The following is a 26,594-nucleotide window of genomic DNA, read 5'->3' as shown; positions in this document are numbered from 1 at the left end:
TTTCTTTTGAATCATTCTACTTATGTAAACAGTCATTAAAGCAATCTCTTTAAAATAGAGATGGCAATATATAGCATGAGAGGCACACGTCTTCCACAGTCCTTGTTTTGGGTACAAATGGTTTGTTTCTTGAGTTCAGCAAATATTTGTTGAAACCTACCTTTGGATCACAATGCTGGAAAGTAGAAAGGGCGGTTAAACAAAGGATCGGTAGAGGACTACACGGGTATGCAGGACGTCCTTGGAAATGGAGTGTACAAACTTACTTTGATGCAAAAGGTATTTCAAGTCGTAGCTATGGGGAGGGGGTCATTTGGAAAAAGTTAATAGAAAAGTGCATCTTAGGAAAAAGGTAGGTCTTGGATCTCCCAATGTGATTTTTGCATCAAAATAAAGTTATCTTTGAATGACATTTTTTGTGACCTTTTGGAAAAATCCTAATTCCTGCACACATTGTCTTGTGTGTGTATGTGTTTAAATTTTTCGTTTTTCAAAATGAGATCAAATAGTGTGTATTCTGCAATTCTTTCCCCAGAGCCCACCCCCCCCCCTTTTTTTTTTACTGGAAAGGCAGATACACAGAGAGGAGAGACAGAGGAAGATCTTCCCTCCAATGGTTCACCCCCAAAATGGCCACAATGGCTGGAACTGTGCCAATCCGAAGCCAGGAACTTCTTCCAGGTCTCCCACGTGGGTGCAGAGCCCCAAAGCTTTGGGCCGTCCTGACTGCTTTCCCAGGCCACAGGCAGGGATTTAGAACCGGCACCCATACGGCATCCCGGCATGTTGAAGGCGAGGACCTTAACCACTATGCTATTGCGCTGGGCGCCCCCCAACCCCCTTTTACAAGACCTTTTCAAGGTTCTCTTCTTGAGTGCCGTTTCACTCAGTATAATTTTTATGCAGAGTGGTTGCACCAGAGCTTGCTGTTTGCTGGGGTGGACATTCTCTTTGCTTGCTTATTGTTTCACCCGCATTTTTAGTGATGGCTTGGGGATTTCTTTTGGCCAGACACCCAAGACTGGATTGCTGGGGTGGGGAGTGGGCTCTCCCATTGCTGCAGATTTCTGAAATGAATTCAGCGACAATGCTGAATGCTGTTTCCTGGCCAGGTAGATCAGTGGATGGGCAGAGAAATGATTCAGCAGTTGATTCTGGCTGGGTGATGACTCGGCATTTGAAACCTGAGTATGAAGACAGCACACCCTGGGGAGAGGTGGCTAGTGCCAGGGAGACACTCGGACCCTTGCCCCTGTCCCCACCCAGAGGGAGAATTATTTATCCTTCTAGATGAAGCTCTACCCCACCCCTCCTTGAAACTCCTGTAACTGCTTCTGCCTGCGTTGGCCTCACCCTCTTCTGGATTGTATTGATAAAGTGTCAGCCACAATTGATAACCATGTGCAAGGTGTTGCATTAAGCATTTTCCATCCCTCTATGTGTACCCTCTCATTCAAGCTCTATAAAACTCTTTGTTGAAGGTGTTACTGTCTGGTTATGCCATTCGTTCGGCAAGTGTGTTTTGTTTGTTTTCCTGAGCTTGTGTGCCTCAGGCATTCTTGGTGCTGGGGACTGAGGTGAGATCAGGCCCTCCCCTCAGGGAATTTATGTCCTGGTAGATGTGAGGACAAAGGGTAGACAAACAGTGTTATTTAGGGTCCTGGCAAGTGTGCTGAAGAACATGAAGAAGGATAGGGCAGTGGAGAAGCGCAGGGATGGAAGATTCTTTTAGTTGCTGGCCCTTCTCTGGGGAGGTGGCATCTGACTAGAGAGCTGAGTGAATCACCTTTCTAGGAGTATTGTAGGTGGAGAAACCACAGAGTGTCAAAGTCCTTAGGCCCGAGAGTTACCCTAAGATATATAAGTTGGTCTTTGCCCTGAGTTGGAGGTCACAGACCTTTGAAAAGCTTCAGGACATCTTGAGTCACTCTGAAGTTGACCTTTGGTTATTCTTCACAAGTCTCCTTACTCGTCTGAGTTCATGCTAATGAGGTGGCAGGTAGTTTGCTGGAGAATCCAGTCTTGCAGTTAAGGAGTTGGGACCCAAGAGGGACTGGGGAATGACTTCATTGCCAGTAGCGGTGATCCCAGCACCAGCAGTGACAGTGTAATCAACTCTGCCTGCTGAACTGAACTTGGATACAGACCTTTAATGTTGGGCTTTGGAAGGCTTCTGGCTTGATGAACATCCCCCATCCCCGTAACTTGTCCTGTCTCTCTGAGCTGTATCCTTTATAGTTGACTGGTGATAGTAAATGAAGCACGTTGCTGAGTTCTGTGAGCCCTGCTAGTTAGTGATGCGCCTGAGAGCAGCAGCCAGCTGGTCGGCAGTGCGTGACATGGGTAGCAGAGGCCATCCTGTGGAACTGAGCCGTTGCACCCTGCGATCGTACAGACTCCGGGAAGGTATTACTTTAAGAACTGAATTGTAGGGTACCTAGTTGCCATCCAGAATGTTGGGGAATTAGTTGATATAAAGAAAAGCCCCACACATTTTGTGTCAGAAGTGTTGTGAATGGAAATGATACAGAAGTGACCTTAGCGTATGAGAAACATTGGAAAGAGGAATTAGGGTGGGACTGGGAATATGCTATCATTGCTTCATGGGTGGGGAAACTGAGGCAGAAGCAGTCACTTGCCCAGACTACCTTGCTAATAAGAGGCCGATGAGGATTGAGTCCTAGCCAGGAATGCCTAGCTTTTCTGAGGTACAAATTCTAAAGTAACTTGACACTGGGTCATACTACCTGGTATGATTATTTAAAATAATATAGCTTTTCTCTGCAACTCTGTTTTTTATATTATTTTTTTGTTTAGAGCTGTTTATCTGAAAGGCAGAGCCACACAAAGAACAATCTTTCATTTTTTGGTTCACTTCCCAAATGGCTGCAGTGTCTGGGGCTGGGTCAGGCCAAAGCCAAGGGCACCGTATGGGTCTCCCAGGTGAGTGTCCAGGACTCAGGGGTACTTACAACATCACCTGCTGTCTCTCAGGTGCATGATCAGGGCACCAGGTTAAAAGTGGAGTAGCTGAGACTCAAACCAGTCTCCAGCGGCCACTCCACCCATAAGATGCACATGCCACAGTGTCTGTTGCTATCCCACTACAGTTCTCAAATGAAGAAATTGCAGCATAATTTTCGCATGTTCTTTTCTCTTCAGAAACCTCTCTCAGGCAGCTGTGACCAGGTGACCTGGGTCATTCAACCTTCGGTTCACAAACATTTGGGGCTATCTTCTGTTTGCCTGCTGCTGGGCCAGTCAGGGCAGTGCCAGGATGAGTGGAGGCCAGCCCCAGAGCTCAAGAAGTGCTGGAGCAGAGGGGACTGCATGGTGTGGTCCTCACAAGAGGGTGTCATCTGCCTTGCCTGGGAGGAAGGCACACAGAAAGAACTTGAGGAGGAGGAGGCAGTGTCAGGTGGAGCCTGAAGGGAGACTAGGTGTTGGTTGGATACAGAGGGCAGCACAGAGGGAAGGGCGCGGGGGTGGGAGATTGGGGTGGCAAGACACCAGTATCTACAGAGGTCTGGAGGCTTAGAAATAGGTGCATGTGGGGAGAGGCGAGAGGAATTAGGCAAGGCTGGAAGAGTGCTTGTGGAAGGCTCTGTTTATCAGCCTGAGAGTTGGGAGTCTACCTGAGAACCAGAGAGTCTGAGACCCTCCTCCCAGGTGGGAGGTGACCTTGGGAAGGAGCTGCTGGGAGACCAGGCCACAAGTGATCACGCCCAAGGGCCACTGTTTTTTGCAGTGATTAAATCTGCTTGGGATACCTACATCCCACATCTGAGTCCCACCTACCCCGCCTCCAATGCAGTTTCCTGCTGATGTACATCCTGGGTGGGCAACAGGTGATGGTCCCTGCCACCCATGTGGGCAACCCAAATGGAGTTCCAGGCGCCTTGCTTCCGTCTGGTTCAGCCTGCCTAGTTGGTGCAGGTATTTGCAGAGTAGAATTAATGACAGAAGGTACTTCTGTCTGTCTGTTTAAATGAAGTGAAAATTAAACAAACAAAATGACCCCCTCCCCCACTTGCACAAGACTCTGAGAACTGGAAATTGACTTTTCTACTCTGACTCATTATGTGGAATTGTCTTCTCAGCAGAGAAACTGTTTTGTTCTAAACTTAGAACTTTCTAGAGTGTTAGAAGCCAAGTGTCAGCAAGTATCTACATAACTGGAGTGACAGGATGGGATTTTCCCTGTTGTTTTGCCTGATCATCCTGTCATTTGGAGGGGTGGAAATGGCCTGATGATATGATTGATCAGTGCTCACCAGTACCACAGCACACATATCAAAGTTATGTCCTTATGTGTCATTTTTATTTATAGGAGAAAGTTGGAATTCTTAACCAAGTGATTTCTGAAATGACTGTCACAGTTTTGGTTTGGATTTTTTTTTTTTTAAACTAAGGGGAAAATCTGACCAGATTAAAGGTCATTTGGCAGGAAATCTTTATTGTGATATAAGTTACATAGCAAATACGACTTTTAAAATCCCAGGAATTGTGAAACCTGTTGTTTTCAGATGGTAGCCTTTTTGTTGGAGGAATTTCAGGCAACGGCATCGCTGGTGGTGCCAGCAGCTTCCCGTTTCTGGTGTCAGTTGGACCTTCCGGTGTCTGTCTTGGCCTTTGTCAACGTGATGTGACTCCTACAAGCTTTCTGCTGTTGCCAGAGGCTCACCTTTCCACAGGGGACCTCACTTCTTGCCTCCAAGAGACTGCTTTTCAACTTTCTGCCTGTTCTACTCACTTACAGATTTTTATTTAGACCCATCATAATCTCTTTTTATCTCCTCTGTAGAATCAGCAGCCAGGCCTGACTCCATTTCGAGGTCATCTCCTCTGCCAGTGCTGCCCTTGGTGCCTTCCTCTCTGCCTGCCCGCTAGCCTCTGTTGGCCCTCTCTGCCTGTTAAAGCCCTTTCCCCTTTACCTGGAGTCTCCCACTATATGTTAGACTATTTCTCCCCTTTCTGTCTTAGCCTTGTTGGAATAATAGCCTGCAGTTACTCTTTGCATCCTTCCATTGACATTAAGGGTTTTTTTTTATTTACCAGTTTACTGGCTATAAAGGGAGATTTGTACCTACACCCGGTCTGGTTATAACCATGATAACACAGAGAACACTGCGCGCTCCTGACCCAAGATCCGGAAGCATCCTCAACACTTTGACATCCACTCATCTCTCCTTTTTGCATGACTCACAGGAGCATCCACTGCTAGGCAACTTTGTATTTGTGTATCTCAGCTTTTTATTTATTTATTTATTGGCCAAGTTTTACCATTTATATGTATGTATTGCCCAAATGCTACATTACTTCATTCCTGAGCTGATATATAAATACAACAATGTGATTAATTTTAAAGACCTAGCTTTTCTCATTAGACATGGTTCTTTTTTTTTTTTTTTAAGATTTATTTATGTATTGGAAAGACAGATATACAGAGAGGAGGAGAGACAGAGAGGAAGATCTTCCGTCTGATGATTCATTCCCCAAGTCAGCGCAATGGCTGATGCTATGCCGATCCGAAGCCAGGATCTAGGAGCTTCTTCCGGGCATCCCAGATGGGTGCAGGGTCCCAAAGCTTTGGGCCATCCTTGACTGCTTTCCCAGGCCACAAGCAGGGATCTGGATGGGAAGTGGAGCTGCTGAGATTAGAACTGGTGCTCATATGGGATCCTGGCGCATTCAAGGTGAGGATTTTAGCTGCTAGACCATGTCGCCGGGCCCCTGAAAGAATATCTAAATGGAAACTGGTAGAAAGGCTGTGCTTTTTACAAAAGACAAAAAAATCTGGGTAAATTTTGTTTGAGCCATAACAATTTGTGTGATCAGAACTTGAACTACTAGCTAATGTACTTGGGCAAACAAATATCTAAACAAAGTGTACAGGGTACTTTGCGGCTTTGTATGGGAAAATGCAAGAAGAAACCACAAACCTTAAAGAAGATAAGTTTGGAGAGATGCCTCAAGCATATGGCCCAGTGAACATTTAATAGGAAGACAGATATGGATAGAAGGAGGACAGATGCTATTCATAGTGGGAAAAGAATGGTGTGCATGCATTTCAGAGATCTTTGAAGATACTGTTACCACCACCAGTCCAGAGTGCCAGGACCTTGAGAGCAGAAGGCTTTCAATGGAAGGGCCCAGAATACACCTGGGACTTTGGGGTTGCCTAACCAAAGCTGCTGAAAATCTCTGTTGTCTATATTTCCACACAACACATTTTGGCTATGTCAGGTATAAGTGAAATAAGGTCAGGTGCTCTTGAAGGTACAGACTATAAACCCTGGCACTGTCTTCGTGGCATAAAGTTTATAGGTGTGCAGTGTGCAGGTGTTGCCTCCAGTTAGATTTTGAAAGATGTCTTGGGATACTTCGGGGCCCTAGGCAGATCTGCAGAGAACCCCCACTTATGGAGTGTCCAGGGCCGCCCCTGGAGTGTCTACTAGCCAGGATAGCTATGGGCACCAGACTCTGGCTCATGGGAGGGAGTGGGCAAAGCCAGGGATGCCCAGGGAGTGAAGCCAGGGAGGCAGAGCCTCCACCCCGGAGTGTCCTAGGTGTGGCCTGTAGTCCAGGAAGAGTACTCATGTTGACTGCTTCTTCACCAGGTGTTTAGCTGGGACCAGTTGCTTCTTTGCTGCTTCTCCCTTTTGGAAGGGAAATGTCTGTCATGTCCACTATTGTATTTTAGAAGCAACTTGTTTTGACTTCCCACAGTTAGGGTTGGAGAGCAGTTAGATGAAATACCTTTGACTCAGCCATGTCTGATTTAAATGGCATTTAGATAAGACTTTGGACTTCAGACTTCAGTTGGTGCTACAGCAAGTTAAGACTGGGGGCTACTGAGATCAAATGCACATCTTTTATATGAAAGCAAGATATGAATTTGGAGAGATCAGTGATAGAATGCTATGATTTCAGGATTTTTGTTTCAAGATTTATTTACTTATTTAATTATTGAGAGGCAGAATTGCAGAGAGAATCTTGTTCATCCATTGGTTGACTCCCCAGGTGGCTGCAGCAGTTAGGGCTGGGCCCGGTCAAAGCCAGGAGACAGAAGTGTCAAGTACTTGGACCATCCACTGCTGCTTTTCCCTGTGCATTAGCAGGGACCTGGACCGAAAGAACAGCTGGAACGCTACCAGTACCCATAAGGGAAGCTGGCATTGCAGGCTTAATCCACTGAGCCATAGCACCAACCTTTTGATTTTCAGTTTTCATCTTTTCCAGAGTTCTTGTTGAAACTGAAACCATAATATAATAGTATTAGGAAGTGTGGCATTCAGTAGGTGATTCCATTATCCAGGCAGAGCCCTCAAAAATGGAATCACTGCCCTAATAGCCTTGGGACATGACCAAGGATTTAACTTCTCCCTTCTCTCCCCTCTGATGCCATCTCTGAGGAATAGGCCCTCACCTGAACACTGAACTTGCCAGCTTACATCTAGATAATCTCTTCTCTGTAACTCGAGAAGTTTCTGTTATGTATAATCTATTTTAAAATATAAAAATAATTTCTATGATATGTAGCAGCATATATAGTCTCTGCATTTAATAAAGCAAGAACAGCTTTATTGAGATATAATAGCTTAACAGATGTGTACAAAACAAAACAAAAGCTCTGTACCGTTTAGCTATCACTCCATGACTCCCTGGGCTTAAAGAGCTGCTGATTTACTCTATTGATTTGTCCATGTTGATATAATGTAATGTTTAACCTTTTGTGATTGCTTTTTTTCAGCATAGTGTTCTCAGGGTTCATCTACATTGTTACACGTATCAGTTCTTCGTTTTTAATGCTGCAAAATGTTCCATTGTACAGTTTTGCTATCTACCAACATATTCACCAACATATGGGCATTATTGTTGTTTCCATCTTTTGGCTGTTATGAATAGTGCTGTGCCAGGTTTTATGGACGTGTGATTTCATTTCTCATCAGTGTCTCCAGCATTGGTATTGCAGTGTCATGCTTCACTGAGGACTTGCCTGACTTCCAACCAGGCTGTTCCAGTCTACATTCTGTCCAGCGGTGAGAAGGGTTCTGATTTCTCCCCACCCTCACCGCTAGTTGTCATTATCAGTACATTGTCTCCTCACCGTTTACATTAGAACCGGAGCCTTAAGGTGATAAGTGTGTCAGGAGATGGGACCTTTGCTTGTTGATCAGGCCCTGAGGGCTCTGCCGCTGTGAGTGGGATTTAGCATCCTTACAATAGAGGCTTGAAGGACCTCTTTGCTCTCCCATCGTGGGAGGATACATCTGGACAGTGCTGCGTTTAAAGGCGAGAGCTACCCCACACCATATGCAGGCACTGTGGGCAGCTTGAGGAGACTGAGAGAGGTGGTGTTTCCACTGGACTGCATGCAACTGCCAAGGAATGAATACAGACAGAAGAACCATCCAGGGGCTGTGCCAGGATCCACTCTGGCACTTAAAAGTCTAGAAACCAGGAGGAGTCTGAGTTGAAACTGTTGGGCGGTGAGGTTGGAGGAAAAGGTGTGGTAGCCTGGAAGCTGATCTAGGGAGTAAGGATGGATTACCCTAGGCTATGAGAGGGACAATGTGAGTGCTTGGAAGTGAGGTATGGGAGTGTGTCTTAACTGTCTTGTAATTGCTATCATGTTGTAAGTTTAGCAGGAAGCTGGATCCTCCGTGGGCATGGGATGTTGTCTAGTGGAGTAGAGAGTGAAGAGGTAGAGGACCTAAGGTCTTATACAGGTGAATGTTAGTGAATACAAGTGCACAGCAAGCCTGTACAGGTGTGTGCTCTATCCCATCTCTCAGCTGGGGTGGAACTGATGTGGGTGGCAGTTGGGATGCAAGTGAGCTGTCGGGAACTAAGGACTGTCAACACAGAGTCTCTCACCACCCTAATCCCGTCATACTCCATGCCCTTTTGGCGTAACTATGGGCTCAGCACGGCCCCTGTGATACCTCCCTGGAAATCACGATGTGCACTTTAGGAATTGTACTGCTACACATGGGAAGACTTGCCTCTGGACTAAGTCCAGCTGGGGGCTTTCCAAGGGGAGACTTGGATTCCCACAAGAGAGCTTGGAAAAAAAGACATTTGGAATTTTGCAACAAAGTGCTGGGTTATGAGGCCCATCAGGGAAATTGGACTAAAAAATTAAGAGTGAAATCAAATGAAGTGCTTCTACTTTTTAATAATCCCAGTTTTTCTCTTTTTGGCTCTACCTGGTCTTTTTATAATATAGAAGACTTAAGTATTTTCATTCCAGGCTGTTCCACCCAGTGCATTTTTATTTAAGAACTCTCCAGTAAGCTTGCCTAGGTATTTTTGTTTGTTTATGTTTCCTATTGATAAATTAGAGCTAACCATTTAAATCTTGGAAATCATTCTCCCCCAGTTGTGTAAGAAGTTGAGTGGCTTTCCAAGCCCAGCCTGCCTTCTCTGGCCTGTCTTCCAGAAGCACTTTGGTGTGCAGCAATCCTTCCCACCACCACCCCAAACCTAACATTTGAATAATTTTCTTTTGATGCTTTAATGCTGCCCTCTACTGTTCCTCTCTCCTAACTTGCTGTGAAACTCCTTCGAACAGAATAGGGCTTGTGCTACATATTTGGCTCCCAAGACTCCAAGTAATGGTCATGTAACATTTGCTTCTGCTGTGAAGGATGGGCTGGGGAGTCCTAACTATGGGTGCATGTGCTGTTTGTGCTACTCACAGTCAGTGCTTGAGAAGCTTGTGGGCCACTGCTTTCCAGTGTGCAGCTTAGTGTCAGGTTGCGCTTTCATGTCCTGTCATGGCATCTGGGACAGTCCTTGCCTATCTCGCCAGGGCTGGCCCTAGGGCTTTTTTCTGGGAAGCCCAGCCCTTGTGAGCCCGTTGAGTTGAGCAGGTAATCTTCATGAGTACTGAAGTGTTTTAGCTGGATGTGCTTCTGTTAAATGGGGTGGATATCCTAGGGGGTCAGGGAAACCTGAGCTGCCCTTCACCCTGGGGCCTGGCCTTCTCAGGTTGCCCAGGGATTGTTTAGGACACCAAATGGGGATTTGGATTTCTTTCTTTTTTTTTTTTTTTTTTTTACATAGAACTTGAAAGATTGAGAAGCTGCTGAATGGCAAAGAAATCAGATGAATTTTATTCTGGAAAATGGCTCATGAAATTTGCACATATGAAAAATAAAGTAATGTGGTGCAGGGAGACCCTTGGTGACTAATTTTAGAAGAAATGGGAGCGAATAATAGAATTTGGGCTTGCATTGTGATAAGGGAGCAAAATGTGAAATTCTACATGGGAAGTACACTCTAATCTGTATAGTTCAACTAGTTTCAAATATGCATATATATGAATATTCATTATGTATATCATACATATATATATTCACTTTTATTTATTTGAAATGCAGAGTGACAGAAAAAGTGAGAGATCTTTCATCTGCTTTTTTGGTTCTTAAGTGACCACAGCAGCCAGCCTGGGCCAGGCTGAAACCAGGAGCCAGGGACTCCATTCAGGTCTCCCTTGTGGGAAGCAGGGACCATCATCTTGAACCATCATCTGTTCTCTCTCAGAATGCATTAGCAGAAAGCCTGATCAAAAACAGAAGAGGCAGGTTTCCAACTGGCATTCTGGCCTGGGGTGTTGAACATCTGTTACCTGCTCGTTACCATGTTAGGTGTGGGAGCAGCTCATGTGTAGAAGCCTTATGTCCCAGGAGTTTGCTGTGTTTTCAGACCTGAACACGGCTAGACATCAGTAACTGGTATGGTCTGATTTGATTGCAGCCTTGGGGACAAAGATGTCTCCCCTGAGAATGGTAAAGGGAGAGCCCTGCCCTGGGCTGGTTGGAGGCAACTGTGCAAAGAGCAGAACTTGAAGGATAAAGAGGATTAGGCAGGAAGTTGGAGGCAGGCATGAGCAAGGAGGATAGTCTGCCAGGAAGACTGGCTTGCATGTTGGCTATTTCATAGCTCCCCTGTGTTCTGTGGAAACAAAGGCACGTGCAGTTTTCTCTCTTAAACTTGCTTTTTTCATTCTTCAGTCTTGGAGTATGTGGCACCAAGTGCTCTGTCTGCCAGTCTGGAAATGACAGGTGTCATCTCCAGGCCTCACTTCGTGTCACTTCTGTGAGCTGTTGGTCATGAAGCTTGGAGGTCCTCCTCATTTGTTGAAGCTCTATTTTAATTTTCCCTGCCCCTTGGTAAGCCCTGCAAATGCCCCTTCCTCTGAGTCTTCATTGTAGTTACTACTCAAACTCTATCTCTAGATTACAGATAAATCTTACAAAACCTCAGCTTAAAAGCTTCCAGTGATTATTATCTGCAGGAAAAGGCCTAGCCTTCTTGGCCTTTCCAAACCTAGTGCCAGCCCTTTCTAGTTATGTTCCAGAAGTAGTTTGACATAAAGTATTGAAACTTTCCCTTATTGGTGGAACTAACAGGATAAAGTATTTAAAACTGTTTGGACATATGATCCCGATATAGTTATTAGGCAGCACACAAGAGCCATTTGTAATGAACCTGTAGCACCAAGGAGGATTTAAAATATGTTCAATAGCTCCTATTTTAAAAGGCAGCAGAAAGATAAAAGACAGTTTAGGGATGACTTTGACCTAAAGTGGCTAAAGTTTGAAAACATTTTAGTGCTAAGCAAGATAAGCTTATCTGGGAAACTCACTTATATTGCTCAGTTAATGGGAGTTGGTCACAGGGCATGTGGAGGTGCCAGTAGATTCTATCAGGGAGCAGGAATTGCAGATAAAACTTGGTAATCTCAAGGAAGCACTCGGGTGTATCAGATGGGCCTGCTGCCTCCTTCAGAGCCGATTGCTGAGTTTAAGGCCCTAGTCCCTTAGCATCAAATGTGCTTTTCCTTTGTGAGGGACTGGTTCAAATGCTGTGTTCTTGGAAATTGAGGCAGGTTCTGTTTTTGGAGTAGTGCTTGGAAGGTAAGATTCCAGCTAGAACCTTCTGGAGGAGTTGGCCACTTTTGGTGTTCCAGCAGTGGTAGCAAAAAGTGGTCAGATCCCTGTGGAGTAAATTGACAGCAGTTAGGTAAGATAAAGGGCCTCGTGGACCAGTGAGGAGCAGGAGACGTGGAGAGCAGGGATCATCTGGGGTAGGTGATGGATTCCCTCAATGACCGTGAGGATCCATGTTCCTTTTTAAAAAATTATATTTATTTGAAAGGCAGAGGGACAGAAACACAGATATATCTTATCTTCTGGTTCACTTCCCAAATTCCTGTAAGAACCAGGACAAGATGAGGCTGAATCTGGGAGCCCAGAACTCAGTCTTGATCTTTCACATGTTTTGCAGGGACACATGTACTTGAACCATCATTTGCTGAAATGGAGGAGACGAGACTGGAGCCAAGACTCTTGAATAAGGGTTTTTTTTGTTTTTATTTCTAACTGACTACACTGAGTCCCTAGTGTGGGCATTGCACATGCAGTTGTGGCGGGAGGTGTGTCCAGGGTTAGTGACTGACTGAGCTCTTCCTCCCACAGGGATAAAGTCACCTTCTCTAAGCTGGAGGGCTGGGATAGGACAGGGGGTGGGAGGGAGGCCAAGCAACTGGCTCACTTCATGGATTGCAACCTTGCTATGTGTCTCCTGTTAATCCTTCTATGGAGCAACAGGTAGCTGGAGAAGCCTGAATTGTGCCTTAGTTCCTGGCTGTTGGGCCTCAAAAAAATGAATGTGGCTTGTTAACCAGTGAGCTTGTGCAGTTGGTTCTTCCTGAAGTCAAGCCCGTGGTCCAAGGGAAAGTAGAGCTATAGACAGTATGGACTTTTCTTATGCCTTCTTGAACATGCAAGTCCTGGTGCCTGGGAAATACTTCTTGGACCGAATATTTGGCCCCCGGCCAGTCTTGGATGTCTGGGAGAGGCAGCTGAAGTTATTTTAAGAAAATGCTCACAGTCTTGCAATAAAAGGAAGAGGCCTAATTTCCCCTTCCCCGGAGACAGGGTTTCTGGGAGTGCACATGGCTAAACTTTACTTTGGGAGTTGAGTTAATCCTGGCTTCATAGATACAGGTAGCAAAGGAGGAGTGTGTATGTGTGTGTGTAGGCCATGTGCAAAATCGTTGTATGCAATGTGATGAGTGAGAGTGTGCCAGTTGGTGGGATGGGCATGGTAAACAAAAGCAAATAGATATGTTGTGGTGTGCCACCCGCTCAAGTTCCTGAAGCCTGCTGCCAGACTAAAAACCCGCTGGGCAACTGGCCACCTCGGGGGCGGAAGGGTGCCTGCCCCCGCCCTCCCGCTAATGAGGACGTCTTGGAAGCATTTCCTTCTAACACCCGGCTAAGCAGGCCGGAGAAGGTGAAGCGCTTTAGTAGGAAGTGAAGGTGTGTCTGGGACATAATGGAGGATACTGGGGGTGAGGTGCCCCAGAGCCACAAGCAGTCCTTCCTGGCAGCTCTGGGTGACCCCGAAGTGATCCCACTGTCTGTCCGGTGCTCGGGTGGACCACTGTCTTTGGAAGAGGAAGGCTCTCTCTCATCAGGGAAAGCGGAATCTCCACAGAGGGTTTGGGATGGAACCAAACCAGGTTCTAACCAGGTCAGTGCAATTGCAGAGAGGCTGAAAAGCCAGAGGTTCTTGGCCGCCATTCTCATCAGCAGAGGCTTCTCCTGGTGTCTCCTGTTGGGGTTCAGGTTGATGTAGCTGCAGTGAAGGATGGGCCTTCTTTCCTATTTTCAGGGTGTTTTGTAAGCCTCTGTGAAGTGTAGATTTTTCCAAAATGCAAGCTAGATGTAAGTAGGTTTTTTTCTCCTTTTTAATTTTTTTAAATGTTTACCTTATATCACTAACCTGGAAATTTAACTAAATGAACTTTTTGCCAGTGTTGCTGCAAAGTGAAGCTGTTTTTTTCATGCAAATAAGTTTTGTTAATCCCCTGGTGAGTTTGTAGGCCCTTCTTGACAGTGGCACCTTTAAGTGGCATTGCCAAGTAAAGCTGGTGGTCTGTCTGAGGTTTATTTCATAGACACACAAGGTGAAAAAAGTACTTTGAAGGCATCTGATAGTTAATCCGCAAAGGAAAGTTTCCTCAAGTACTTTGCCTTCTTTAAGACTTGTTCCTATGTTCCTTGTGTAAAAAGTCCCCAAAACCACAGGAAGATTTTTTTTTTGAAGAGGTTTCTGAAATATGGATACGTTGAAGTCACCTGATGCTTGGATATTGAAGACAGAAACTTCTTTTGAGTATTTAAATATCCTGCATTTTGTTATGAAGTGTTTTTAACTAGTGTATAAATAGGTACTTAAGATACCTATCTTAAGATATTAAATATATTTTGTCTGTGAATCTGTGGAAAATTCCAAGAGACTGTTTAAAAATTTCTTCCCAGGGAAGTTTAGTCACAGGAGGTGTAGAATTATGTTAGTGGCTGCCAGTTTGAGAAACTTTTACAAGAAGTTGAGGGGTCAAAGTTTTTTGGTGGGGAAGAGGCAAGATGATAACCATACTACAGACTCCTTGGACTGGGAACCTCAGTGGCTGTGCTTCTAAAATACATTTCTTTGAACTGAATTAAACCAGTAATTAAAATAACATGTTTTACTTGAGTGAAAAAGTATTTAATGTGGCTTTTCATATCTTGCCCATGTGTGTAATATATGATCAACATTTGCATTTTTAGCCAAATCTTCAAGAGTAGTAACATATGAAACATTTTCCAGAGGGAAATGCTTGAAAACATTTCTTTAAAACGTTGAAACTATTGCCTTACATATTGCAGCCTTTGTGTGAGGTTTGGGAATGGATGACCAATGTTAGTGCTGTTTAATGCTGTGTGGTAAGGAAGCAACCTGAACTGGCTAGGGGAGCCCCTTCAGAAAGGAGGGCTGGAGATGGGGCCTTGGTCGGGCAAAGAGCTATACTCATGTGGGTGACAGGAGCCAAACACTTGAACCTTCAGCTGCTGCCTTTCCAGGTGTATTAGCAGGGAGCTGGATCTGGAGGGGAGTAACTGGGACTTCAGTCAGCACTCACATGGCATGCTGGTGTCGTGTAGGATGGCTTAGCCCACCACACCACAATGAGGACCCTCTAATTCAAACATTTAACAGGACCCTGCAGAGGACAGCTGGTACCACAACAGAGGACAGAGGAAAGAACAAATCTATCAACTACCCAGCCATGTGTTGACAGTGAAAATCTGGGCAAACGGAGACTCTAAGGTAGACTATGTCAGCCAGTGGATTTGAGATTTCATTGTGCTTGGAATGGCAAGATTGGCAGCAATTCAGAACTGTTGAACTATCAAAACCATTTGAACAGTGCCCTCGGAGCATGCCCTACATTGGGGACCCTGGGATGGTTGGGAGGCTAGGTAGGCTTCTTCTTTTATCTTTCCCCTCACCCCACATACAGAAGAAAAAATAATAATGTGGAAACAGTGGTTTTACCCACTTTCCTCTAGCCTTTGACTCTTTGTGCCCTAATCAACTATGTAAAGATCATCAAAATAAAATAATAATAAAAAATTTTGAACTATAATTTTTAGAATATGGTAATAAATGTGCATTGTACACTGTTGTACAGTGAAAATAGCTTTCTCTTTGTTATTTCCCAGCTGATCCTTTCTGCTGCCCAAACCTCCTTAAACTTTGTACTGGTTTCTTAAGCGTTCTCCTAGAACTAATCCATGTCTGTGCAGGTGTCCCTTTGTGCCCTGTTCTCTTGATTTACACAGATTGTGTTAGCAAACTTTGATGGACTTGTCTTGGTGTCAATCTCCATGAGCTGTGTATACCCCCTTGTGTTCAAACCCTGTGTAATTCTGTTCCACACCAACTTACTTGCTCAGCCTATTGACTGACTTTGGCCAATGAGAATTTGTATTGCTGTCTGCACAGTGGACCTTATACTCTGGGAATGCTTGCCATTGTGACACTCCTCAGAACCTACGAAGCCGTCATCTATGAGGTCTTCACCTAATAATATAGCAAGTTACACAGATAAGAACCAGAGCCACCAGCTGTCAGCCAATATCAATTTGGTGATCATGTGATGAATGAAAGATTTTGTTGAAAGTACAACTGCCAGCCCCATTCAGGCTGCCCCAAATGATGCTGTATGTAGCAGAGATGAGCTTTGTTCAAATTAGGAAACTGAGCTGCTGTTATAAGCCACTAACTTTGCATCATCACACAGCAATAGGTAACTGAAACACATACCAAATATACTATACATGCTGTGCCTTTTCTTTTTAACTTTAATAATATTTCAGATATCAGTCTAATTCATTTTGTACAGAGCTACCTCATTGACTGTAAGAGCTGGATAGTATTTTGTTGTATAACTGTGTAGTTATCTTCTTACTGGTTATTTCCCCAATTTCTGGCATTTAATATCTTAACATGTTTTCTTTTGCATGTGAACAATGTATTTATTGGAAAATCCCTAGAAGTAGTATTTCTGGTTCAAAGAGTATATGAATTTGTAATTTTAATAGGTATTGCCCTCTAGAGAAGTTCTGTTCCCACTACCTGTGTAGGAGGGACCTGCTCTGTCCAAAGGGGACAGCCTGACTGGTTGTAATGTTCCATTTCCTTGAACATTTTAATTATTTAAAATCTATTTGAATTTTCTTTTGATGAAGTGTCCTGTTTCCGTGAAATGGTTGATCATTTTTGTCTTTGGAGGAGCCCTACAATGTTAAAGAAATGAACTCTTTTTTTTTTAAGATTTATTTTATTTCTATTGCAAAGTCAGATATAGAGAGGAGGAGAAACAGAGAGAAGATCTTCAGTCTGATGATTCACTCCCCAAGTGACCGCATCAACTGGTGCTACACCGATCTGAGGCCAGGAAGCAGGAACCTCCTCTAAGTCTCCCACGCGGGTGCAGGGTCCCAAGGCTTTGGGCCGTCCTCAACTGCTTTCCTAGGCCACAAGCAGGGAGCTGGATGGGAAGTGGAGCTGCCAGGATTAGAACTGGTGCCCATATGGGATCCTGGTGTGTTCAAGGCAAGGACTTTAGCTGCTAGGCCACGCCGCCAGGCCCAAGAAGTGAACTCTTAATGTGTGCTCTCTAAAGCAGACTTCCCCCTCATTTTATTATTTAGCTTTTGACTTGGTTCTAGTAATTTTTTTCCTTATTCAGTCAATTATGTCCTTACTTTTGTAACCTTTGGATTTTCTTGGTTTTGTTTTGTTTGATGTATTTAGATTTTTCCTATTGTTTTCCTATTTTTTCTAATATTTTATTATTTTCTTTTCTACAATCTTTGATCTACCTAAAAACTCTTGACCTAGATAAAAAATTTTTAAAGTAGGTTTTTGAAGAGAGCAACCAGTTGTTCATTAGTATGGTTTCCCGTACCATCCTTATATACTACATTCCATCATTCCATATTTATACTACAGATAATTTCAGTATATTTTTTATTTATCCCATTAATTACATAATTATCCCCCCTTTAAAAAAATCTGCTATCTTAGGAGATACTATTGTAAATATTTTTTTAAATTTGTATTTATTTTGAGTATAGCTCCCATCTACTAGCTTATCCCCTAGTAATGGATTTCCATGGCAGGTCTGGGTTTAAACTGAGAAGCAGAAACTCAGTCATGGTCTGTGACCTAGGTGGTAGGTACCGTCACTTGAGCCATCACTGCTTCTTTTCAGGGTGTGTGTTCCCGGAAGTTGGAATTAGAAGCTAAAGCCAGAAGTTAAACCTAGGCATATCAGTGTGGAATGTACCCATCCCAGTTGGTGTCTTTTTTTAAAAGATTTATTTATTTTTATTGGAAAGACAGATTAATAGAGATAAGGAGAGAGAAAGATCTTTTATCTACTGTTTCACTCCCCCCAAGTGGCTATAATGGCTAGATCTGAACCTATCCCCAGTCAGGAGTTTCTTCCAGGTCTCCCAGGTGGATTCAGGGTCCCGAGACATTGGGCTATCCTCTACTGCTTCCCCAGGCCACAGGCAGGGAGCTGGATGGGAGGTGGAGTAGTCAGGTCATGAATCAGTGCCTGTAAGGGATCCTGGCACATTAAAGGTGAGAATTTAGCCACTGAGTCATTGCACCGGGCCCCAATTAGTGTCATTAAATGCTAGAACAATGCTTCCCTCTACTGTGAATGTTGAGGAAAAAACACTGCAGTTCCAAAATTATTAATCCCGGAATAGCTTATAGTTTCCTTTGTGAATCCCAAAATGAACATTTATAGTTTTCATTTTAAACATTTAGAAAAGTGAGCTGCCATTGTAAGCCACTGCCTTTGATTTGTCATTCAGCAGTAGATAGCTTGAAATATACCTGAAGCTGCTCAAAAAGTCACCATTGGAAAGGTGTGTGTCTGATGCACAGGGGTGTGGAGATCAAGCCAGTTACTGAGATCTATCTGAAGATAGTTAAGGTTGTATCTGAATAGGGAGAAACAAGCTTTTAATCATGTGTCATAAAGCTCTGTTTCCAAATTTTTGAAGTATGATAGAACTGGTATAAAAATTGTATGTGATTAGGAGAGTGCAAGGCCAGAAGCCCATGGAAGACAGATTTGGTCTCCTTAACAGAATGGCTGAGACCGACTGTTATGTGTAGGAATGAGGAAGTATTGCTCTACCTGTGGTGGATTAAGAAAACAAACCCATTAAGTGTGGCGATGCACCTGAAATTCTAGGTTATGACATTTGCCCTACCGGAACATGTTGTGGGGCTTGTGGGAGGGCAGTGATGCTCAGCCCAGGGCAGCCTGTAGAAATCCTTGTTAAACTGATCCCCTGCACTCCCGGCTTTTCCCTCCTCACCCTTGTCCCAACCACTGTTGCTCATTTTCCATCACTCAGAGAGCTGACCTCCAGATCTTTCCATGTAGGCACATGGTCTGTGTGGGTTGCCAGCATTTCAGGCCTAGAAGGTCAGCATTTAGAGCCTGAGCCTGAGCCCAAAGGTAGCTAAATACATTTAGTCCCTGCCAGGAGAATCAGATAGATATGCATAAAAAGAGACCTGGAATGAAGGGGTTTCCTCTCTGGGATTTGCATTTCATCAGGACTGCCAGAGTTTGAGCTGAAAGGACCAAGCCCTGCCAGGGAGGTCTTAGCTGGGGTTGGGCAGACTCTCCTACTGTCTGTACCTTTTCATGTAGGTTCCTGTGTTCTCTGCCATCGTCTGTACCAGCCACACTGTGTTCTGTGTTTAAAACTGCACTAGGTCTTCTGTCTGTCCTTTAGAAATCCTTTAGAAGTTAGCTGGGTAAGAAAGACATTTCACTAAGATGGGTAGAGTTAACTTTTAGGTTCAGAGTCACAGAAAGTTGGAGCTCAGAGGAATTACAGGAGCCTGTTTGATGTGTGATTTCTTCAGTTTTCTCTGAATATTATGCTCTTATCCCTGTGGAGTGTTTTAACATTGACATTGTTTTCCCATGTTCTCAGTGCCAGGCATGCTGAAATGTGATACAAAATATTTAGTGTTAAGTATAAGAATGTTATTTCTTTTTCTTTTAGATTTTATCCAAGTTGGCTCTGCCCACTCATACCTGGGAAGCAGCAATGAAGCAGCGTTTTGCCTTTGACAATGTTGGTTTTGAAGATACTCTGGATGACATGTGCCCTTCCCCAACGACCACTGGCACAATCAGGATTTTGGGCATGACTTGCCAGTCATGTGTGAAATCCATTGAAGGCAGGATTTCTAGTTTGAAAGGTATCGTGAGCATTAAGGTTTCCCTGGAACAAGGAAATGCAACTGTGAAATACGTACCATCACTCATGAGCTTGCAGCAGATTTGTCATCATGTTGGGGACATGGGCTTTGAGGCCAGTATCACAGAAGGGAAGGCCGCATCTTGGCCCTCCAGGTCTTTGCCTCCTCAGGAGGCTGTGGTCAAGCTGAGGGTGGAGGGTATGACCTGCCAGTCCTGTGTCAGCTCCATCGAAGGCAAGATTGGGAAACTGCAAGGTGTAGTAAGAGTCAGAGTCTCCCTTGGCAACCAGGAGGCAGTCATCACATACCAGCCTTACCTTATCCAACCCGAAGATCTCAGGGACCATGTAATTGACATGGGATTTGAAGCTGCCATCAAGAACAAAATGACTCCCTTAAGCTTGGGACCAATTGATATTGCACGGCTGCAAAGAGCTAACCTCAAGAGACCTCCAGTTTCTACAAACCAGAATTGTAATAATTCTGAAACCTCAGGAATTATTATTCCAGGAAACGCTGGAAGCCAGGGTGCCACCCTGAACCTGAGAGTAGATGGAATGCGCTGTAAGTCTTGTGTCTTGAACATTGAAGAAAATATAGGCCAACTTCCTGGGGTTCAAAATATCCAAGTGTCCTTGGAGAACAGAACTGCGCAAGTATGGTATGACCCTTCCCGTGTCACCCCGGTGTCTCTGCAGAAGGCCATTGAAGCACTTCCACCTGGCAACTTCAAAGTTTTTCTTTCAGATGGAGCAGAAGTGAGTGGGATGGAGAATAGGACTTCCAGTGGTCATTCTCTTGACTCCCCCCAGAGAAACCAGGTACAGGGTGCATGCAGTACCGTGATGCTCACCATTGCTGGCATGACCTGTATGTCCTGTGCCCAGTCCATCGAAGGTGTGATCTCCCAGCGGGAAGGGGTGCAGCGAATATCAATCTCTTTGGCTGAAGGGACTGGGACAGTTTTCTATGAGCCCTCTGTAATAAGCCCAGAAGAGATTAGAGCTGCTGTGGAAGACATGGGATTTGAGGCTTCAGTCGTTCCTGGTATGTAGCTGATGTTTGTTACAAGCATGTCCAGGGCTCACCTTTTCTCTCTGTATTGTAACCAGTTTCAGGCCTGCTCACTGCTTTAGCAAGTTCACAATTGAGTAAAATTTGGCAATCTTTTATCTTATGTTTAAATTTGTCAGAATAGAGGGAATGGATTTTGCAATGTTTTTGACTCTCATGTATCTGGGACTTAATGCCAGACTCCTCAGACTTGAGCTTTTCTAAGAGAATTCTGAGTTTGTATCTTAAAAATCAGCACTGTGGGAGCACCAGGCCCTTTGTAGCCAACGAACCCCTATTACTCCCTAAGAGTTCTCTGCTAATTAATGTGAACTAATAAAAGCAACAGAGCATTGGGCTCAGCACTAAGAGAGTACTCTGGGAAAAGGGGCTATTGAGTCAGGAGTTAACTATGGATTCCTTTGCTTTCTTTGTGAGGTTAACTGTCTTCAGAATACAAGGTCCTGTGTCATGCCACTAGACAAATTCCAGAATGGTGATGTTCCCTGCTCTCCCTTAGCCCTGGTGGCCTTTCCTTGGGCTTTCCTATAAATGTGAGGGTAGACACAGGTGAATTTCTTTCTTTTTTTTTTTTTACCTTTTTTAACATTTTATTATTATTATTATCATTTTATTATACAGTTCCATATTCTCTTATCCCCTCCCCAACTCCCTCCCCCCCACCTAGTTCCTCTATATCATTACTAACATATAGTTCTTCATACACAGTCATATATCCATCATAGATGCAGGTGAATTTTAAACAGAGGAAGCCTGGGTCAGACTCCTAAAATGAAGACTAGTCTGGTGTTAGGGTGCAGTATGCCTAGAGGCAGTGATGCCATGTGGTACTGAGTGAGAGATGATGTGGGGCTGGAGAGCAAGAAGTGGATATGAAAGACATACAGGAGGTCAGATCTGCCCAGCACGGGCTCAGGTTAAGGAATGTGTGTGGCGGGGGAGTCCCGGAGGAAGGACAGAGCCTTGAGGGGGACTCCCCACCGAGATGCTGGAGGACTGTGCAGGCTGGAGATGCAAGTCTTGGTGTAGGAGGTGTCCAGGCAGAGTGTGGAAAAAGAGCAGCAGGTGGAGGAGGCATGTGCAGAGGGGGAACCTCTCTCAGACTCCAGAAGTTACAGGGGGGCTGCCGAGGCTCGGCTGTCTCAACACTGCTGACCTGCATTGTGGGGAGGACGGTGGGAGTGAAGACGGCCAGCAGCTGGGGGCAGGGAGAATTTGGAGGGCAATAGCCAGGGAGAAGTGGCTGAGTGCCAGAGGCCGAGTTTGGAGCTCAAAAAGGGTGTGTGGAGTTGGCGATAAGGAAAGACATGGACACTGTCACTTGGTGCCCTCTTGTAACAGCTCAAGAAGAAGCTGTCCTTTTTATTAGACACATCACAAACCTCTGCACAAACGTTTGATTTTACTATATATTTTTTAAAGATTTATTTATTTTTATTGCAAAGTCAGATATATAGAGAGGAGGAGAGACAGAGAAGATCTTCCATCCATTGATTCACTTCCCAAGTGGCTGCAATGGTTGGAGCTGAACCAAATCAAAGCCAGGAGCCAGGAGCCTCTTCCGGATCTCCCATACGGGTGCAGGATCCCAAGGCTTTGAGCTGTCCTTGACTGCTTTCCCAGGCCACAAGCAGGGAGCTGGATGGGAAGCAGGGCTGCCAGGATTAGAACTGGCACTCATATGGGATCCTGGCGCATTCAAGGCGAGGACTTTAGCCGCTAGGGCACGCCACCAGGCCCTGCTTTTACTGTCTTTAACTTCAGAACTAAGCCCCCTGCACAGATGTTCAATTAATTAATTAATTTTTACTTCATGGTCAATCAGGTGCTGGTAAAGATAATTCTGTGAGTTACTATAATCAGTTTTTCAAAGCAAGCCATTGTTCATTCTTCATTAGTAGCCATTAGGTGACAGACAGACAGGACTCCAAGGACAAGGCACATGTGGTTACCTACTAATTAATAATACATTCCCACTAATATTTCTGTTTCTACAATTTATCACTTAATGGGAGAAATACATCAAAAGGGAAAAGTGTAAAGATCCAAGACAAAAGGTTTCAAACATTAAATCCCCCTACAACTGCAGGCTCTACAACCCCATAAACAGTCAAACAATAATTAAAAGCGTGTCTCTATAATACTAAAAAATCACCCCCAAATTCCTCTAGTTAAAAAAAATTATAAAAGTGAATAAAAAAAAAAAAAGCTAAATTTTCTATGCTCTAAAGAGTTGCAAAGCCAGGCTAACCTTTAGGGTCACAGTAACTATTTTTTTCCATAGCAATTTCAGCTCATACTCCCATCACCTCCATTAGTTTATAAGATTCTTACCAGGCCATTTTCCAGAAGGCATGCTAAATGTCTGGACCAGATTTCAGGGCAGTGAGTAGACATATAATAAGATGTCCAGGGCTTAATTGTACTCCTGTTTGTGGTTAAAGGCCCACCCACCAAGACATTATCAGCAACATTAGCTCCCAAGCTCTCATCGGTTGTCAAACCATCTCACAGGGACAAACAACAATGCCTCAATAAGTTACAGAATTCTTAGTGGGGTGCTTTTTTGTCCATGCATAAAGGGAGTGAGACTGTGTTGAAGTGATTGGTTGGAGAGACATCCGTCCGGCCTTACTCCTCGTGGCCCTGCCAACAGGAGAGCTGTTCTCTTCACACCTTCGTGTCATCCACATCCACTGCACGGACCCCAGTAGATGAGAGGCTGAGGATCAGGAAGCAAGGAATGCTTTTTTGTGAGAAACAACTCTGGATGGAACCGTCTTTGAAGTGTGTTGCCCCTGTCCATCCCTGTGGACCTGTGGGCTGGCCCAGGATGTGGCCTGCCTTAGCAGCTTTGGGTCTGTGGGAAGGAGGTGAGTGGCAGGCCCACCACCAGGAAGAGCTGCTTCTGGCTCCAGCTTTTTCACATGCCATTCTTTTTGTGCCCCTTGAGATAAAATTTACATCCTTGACAGGTTCACTGCATTGTGACTCTTCCCTGCCTTCCCTCTGTACACACAGCACACCCTCTGTTGAAGGGAGTGGGGAAGTCTTATGCAGTGGCTCAGCCACATTCTTTGTCTTTTGTACCAGGTTTCAGGAAGGAGACTTTTTTTTTTCTAAAGCAAAAATCAATACAGAAAATATAATAGGACAAAAGAAATGCCGTGTATGATCCATATCTGTATTTGTGTGAGATTAAGTCTTAGAACAGTACAGTCAAGCAATGGGTATTGGAAACAAACACTAAATTACATAATACAGAATAAATATATTTGACTGATTAAACCAAAGGAGGAAAAAAGTGATTATTTTGGGGGGATGGGGCAGAAACATGAAATTACAATTAGCTCAAGAGGTACTTAGAGTATCAGATTTAGCAAATAAAGATTTGACATCCACTTCCATTTGAATTTTGGATAAATAATAATAAATGTTTTATACTGTAAATGTCCTGTGTAATATTTGACATATACTATTACTAAAAATTATCTAAAAATCAGGTTATGTGGGTGTCCTTTTTTTTTTAAAGATTTTTATTTATTTTTATTGAAAAGTCAGATATATAGAGAGTAAGAACTGCCATCCGTTGATTCACTCCCTAATTGGCCATAATGGCTGGAACTGAGCCTCTTCTGGGTCTCCCACGTGGGGGCAGGGTCCCAAGGCTTTGGGTCATCCTCAACTGCTTTCCCAGGCCACAAGCAGGGAGCTGGATGGGAAGTGGAGCTACTGGGATTAGAGCTTGTGCCCATAAGGGATTCCTGTGTGTGCAATGCAAGGACTTTACCTGCTAGGCTACTATGCTGTATTTTTTTTTTTAAAGATTTATTTCTTTTTATTTTAAAGTCAGATTTATAGAGAGAAGGACAGACAAAGATCTTCCATCTGCTGGTTCACTCCCCAATTAGCCACAATAATTGGAACTGTCCCAATCTGAAGCCAGGAGCTTCCTCAAGGTCTCCCATGTGGGTTCAGAATCCTAGGTCTTTGAGCTATTCTCCACTGCTTTCTTAGGCCACAAGCAGGGAGCTGGATGGGAAGTGGAACATATTGGACAAGAACTGGTACCTATGTGTGATCCTGGCAAGGTGAGGATTTAACCACTAGACTGTTGCACTGAACCCACGTGTCCTGTATTTTGTCTGGCAACTTTAATTTAGGATAAACCATTAGTGCACAGGTAACTATCTTCTTTTTCCAATTTGGAAAGCAGAGTTATAGGCAGATCTTCCACCACAGTTTCAAGCCCCGAATGCCCCTAACAGTCGGGTTTTTGCCAGGCAGAAAGTGGGAGTCACAACCTTCATCTGAGTCTTCCACAAAGGGTGACAGAGACCCAATTACTTGAGCCATCACTCACCGTCTCCAGGTCTAGAGTGTTTGTGCAAAGGAGCTACCAGAACCTGGTGGCTTAGGTTTCCTGCTAGGAACCAGACCTTGTGGGCCCAGGAAGAAAGAGCCCATTTGTGGGAGCTGGGGGTCTCTGTAGATAGATGGGCAAACAGCTTGGTTTTGATCCTTTTCTGCCCTACAGGTTCCTGTTTGTTACCTCCCATGGGCCAAATTGAATCAGATCTCAGTTGGCAAGAGGGCCTGGGAACAGTGTGTTTAGGGTTGGCCCTCTGTGATAGCTCAACCAGGAGAAGAGGAACAGTTTGAGAGCAGGCAGACCAATGGCAGCTACTGGATTTTACTTAACTAAAACTACAGTTAGACCTGCTTTTACCTAGGAGAGAGCTCTGCATTTGTTTATTGGTTTACATGGTGAATATTTTTTTGAGTGAGTGCGTGAATGAATACAGAATTGTAGTGAAAGGGGAGGTGGGCCAACCATCATGACAAACAGATGATGTCACCCATTGATGTATTCATCATTCATCATTCCTTCATCCGGCCATGTCCTGAGGGTCTGCCGAGTCCCTGATGTTGTGTGAAGTGCACCTTCCCGTGTGTGGTTCACACTCACAAGGCAAAGCAGGTCACAGAAACTCATCAACCAGGAAGTGTTAGGCTAAAATCAACAAGGAAAAAATAAAGTGCTCGGGCTTCAGAAATGAGGAAATGTTGCATCTGTCAGTGGGGTTGATGGTAGACGTGGTATTGGATCTGGACTGGGGTGGTACTGTTTCATCAGGTTTGGGCAGGTCTGTGCACCAGAGAGATAAACACTGCTGCAGGCAGGAGTCTGCTGGGTGCACTACATGGCAGAGAGGGAACATCAGGTGTGAGTGACAGGAGCTCAGAAAGGCCAGGATCAGTGGTTCAAAACCACTTCTTGCTTCCTTCAGTCCTGAAAGAGGTCCTCAACTGGTGTCTCTGCTTTCTGCCTGTCAGCTCTGTAGTCTGTGCCTTACCCAGCATTCAGAGCTGTTTACTATTGCTTTGCTGATACCCTCCCATTTCACATTGTAAAAGGGGAAGTCCTGTGTGGCATAATAAGTTAGACTGCTGCCTGCAGTGCCGGCTTCCCATAGGGGTGCTGGGTTGAGGCCCAGCTGCTCTATGTCTGATCCAGCTGCCCGCTCATGCCCTGGGAAAAGCAACAGAGGGAAGAATAAGCGTTTGGGATCTGCACTCAAAGTAGGAGACCTGGATGAAGCCACAGCCTAGCCCAGCCCTTACTGTTGTAGATATTTATGGAGTAAACGAGCAGACCAGACAGAAGATTTCTCTATCTTTTCCTCTGCTACTGCTTTTTGTATAAACAGAGTACATCTTAAAACAAACAGAGACCAGAGGTAAAGTCTTTCAGAAGTCTGGAAGCTTCCTCCCTCACACACTAACTTTCTCTGCCCCTATCTTCCCCGTATCAGGCTTTCTTTTTGTACCCTGTGCCCACTCTGTAATCCTCATGGCCCACTTCC

The 26,594-nt window shown here is 44.5% G+C and overlaps 1 protein-coding gene across 1 annotated transcript in view; it reads left to right on the top strand.

Moving 5' to 3' along the window:
* The window catches only part of LOC121168038 (copper-transporting ATPase 2-like), a 61,356-nt gene that overhangs the window by 1,102 nt on the left and 33,660 nt on the right, over positions 1 to 26,594 (top strand). The window contains exon 3 of the mRNA XM_040997805.1: positions 19,455 to 20,700. Within this exon, the coding sequence (XP_040853739.1) occupies positions 19,455 to 20,700 (1,246 nt within the window). The remainder of the gene's footprint in view (positions 1 to 19,454; positions 20,701 to 26,594) is intronic.

This window comes from Ochotona curzoniae, unplaced genomic scaffold, assembly GCF_017591425.1.
Source record: "Ochotona curzoniae isolate NIBS_2020 unplaced genomic scaffold, NIBS_Ocur_1.0 patch47, whole genome shotgun sequence".
Lineage (NCBI taxonomy): Eukaryota > Metazoa > Chordata > Mammalia > Lagomorpha > Ochotonidae > Ochotona > Ochotona curzoniae.
This window is presented reverse-complemented; position numbering and strand designations above follow the sequence as displayed.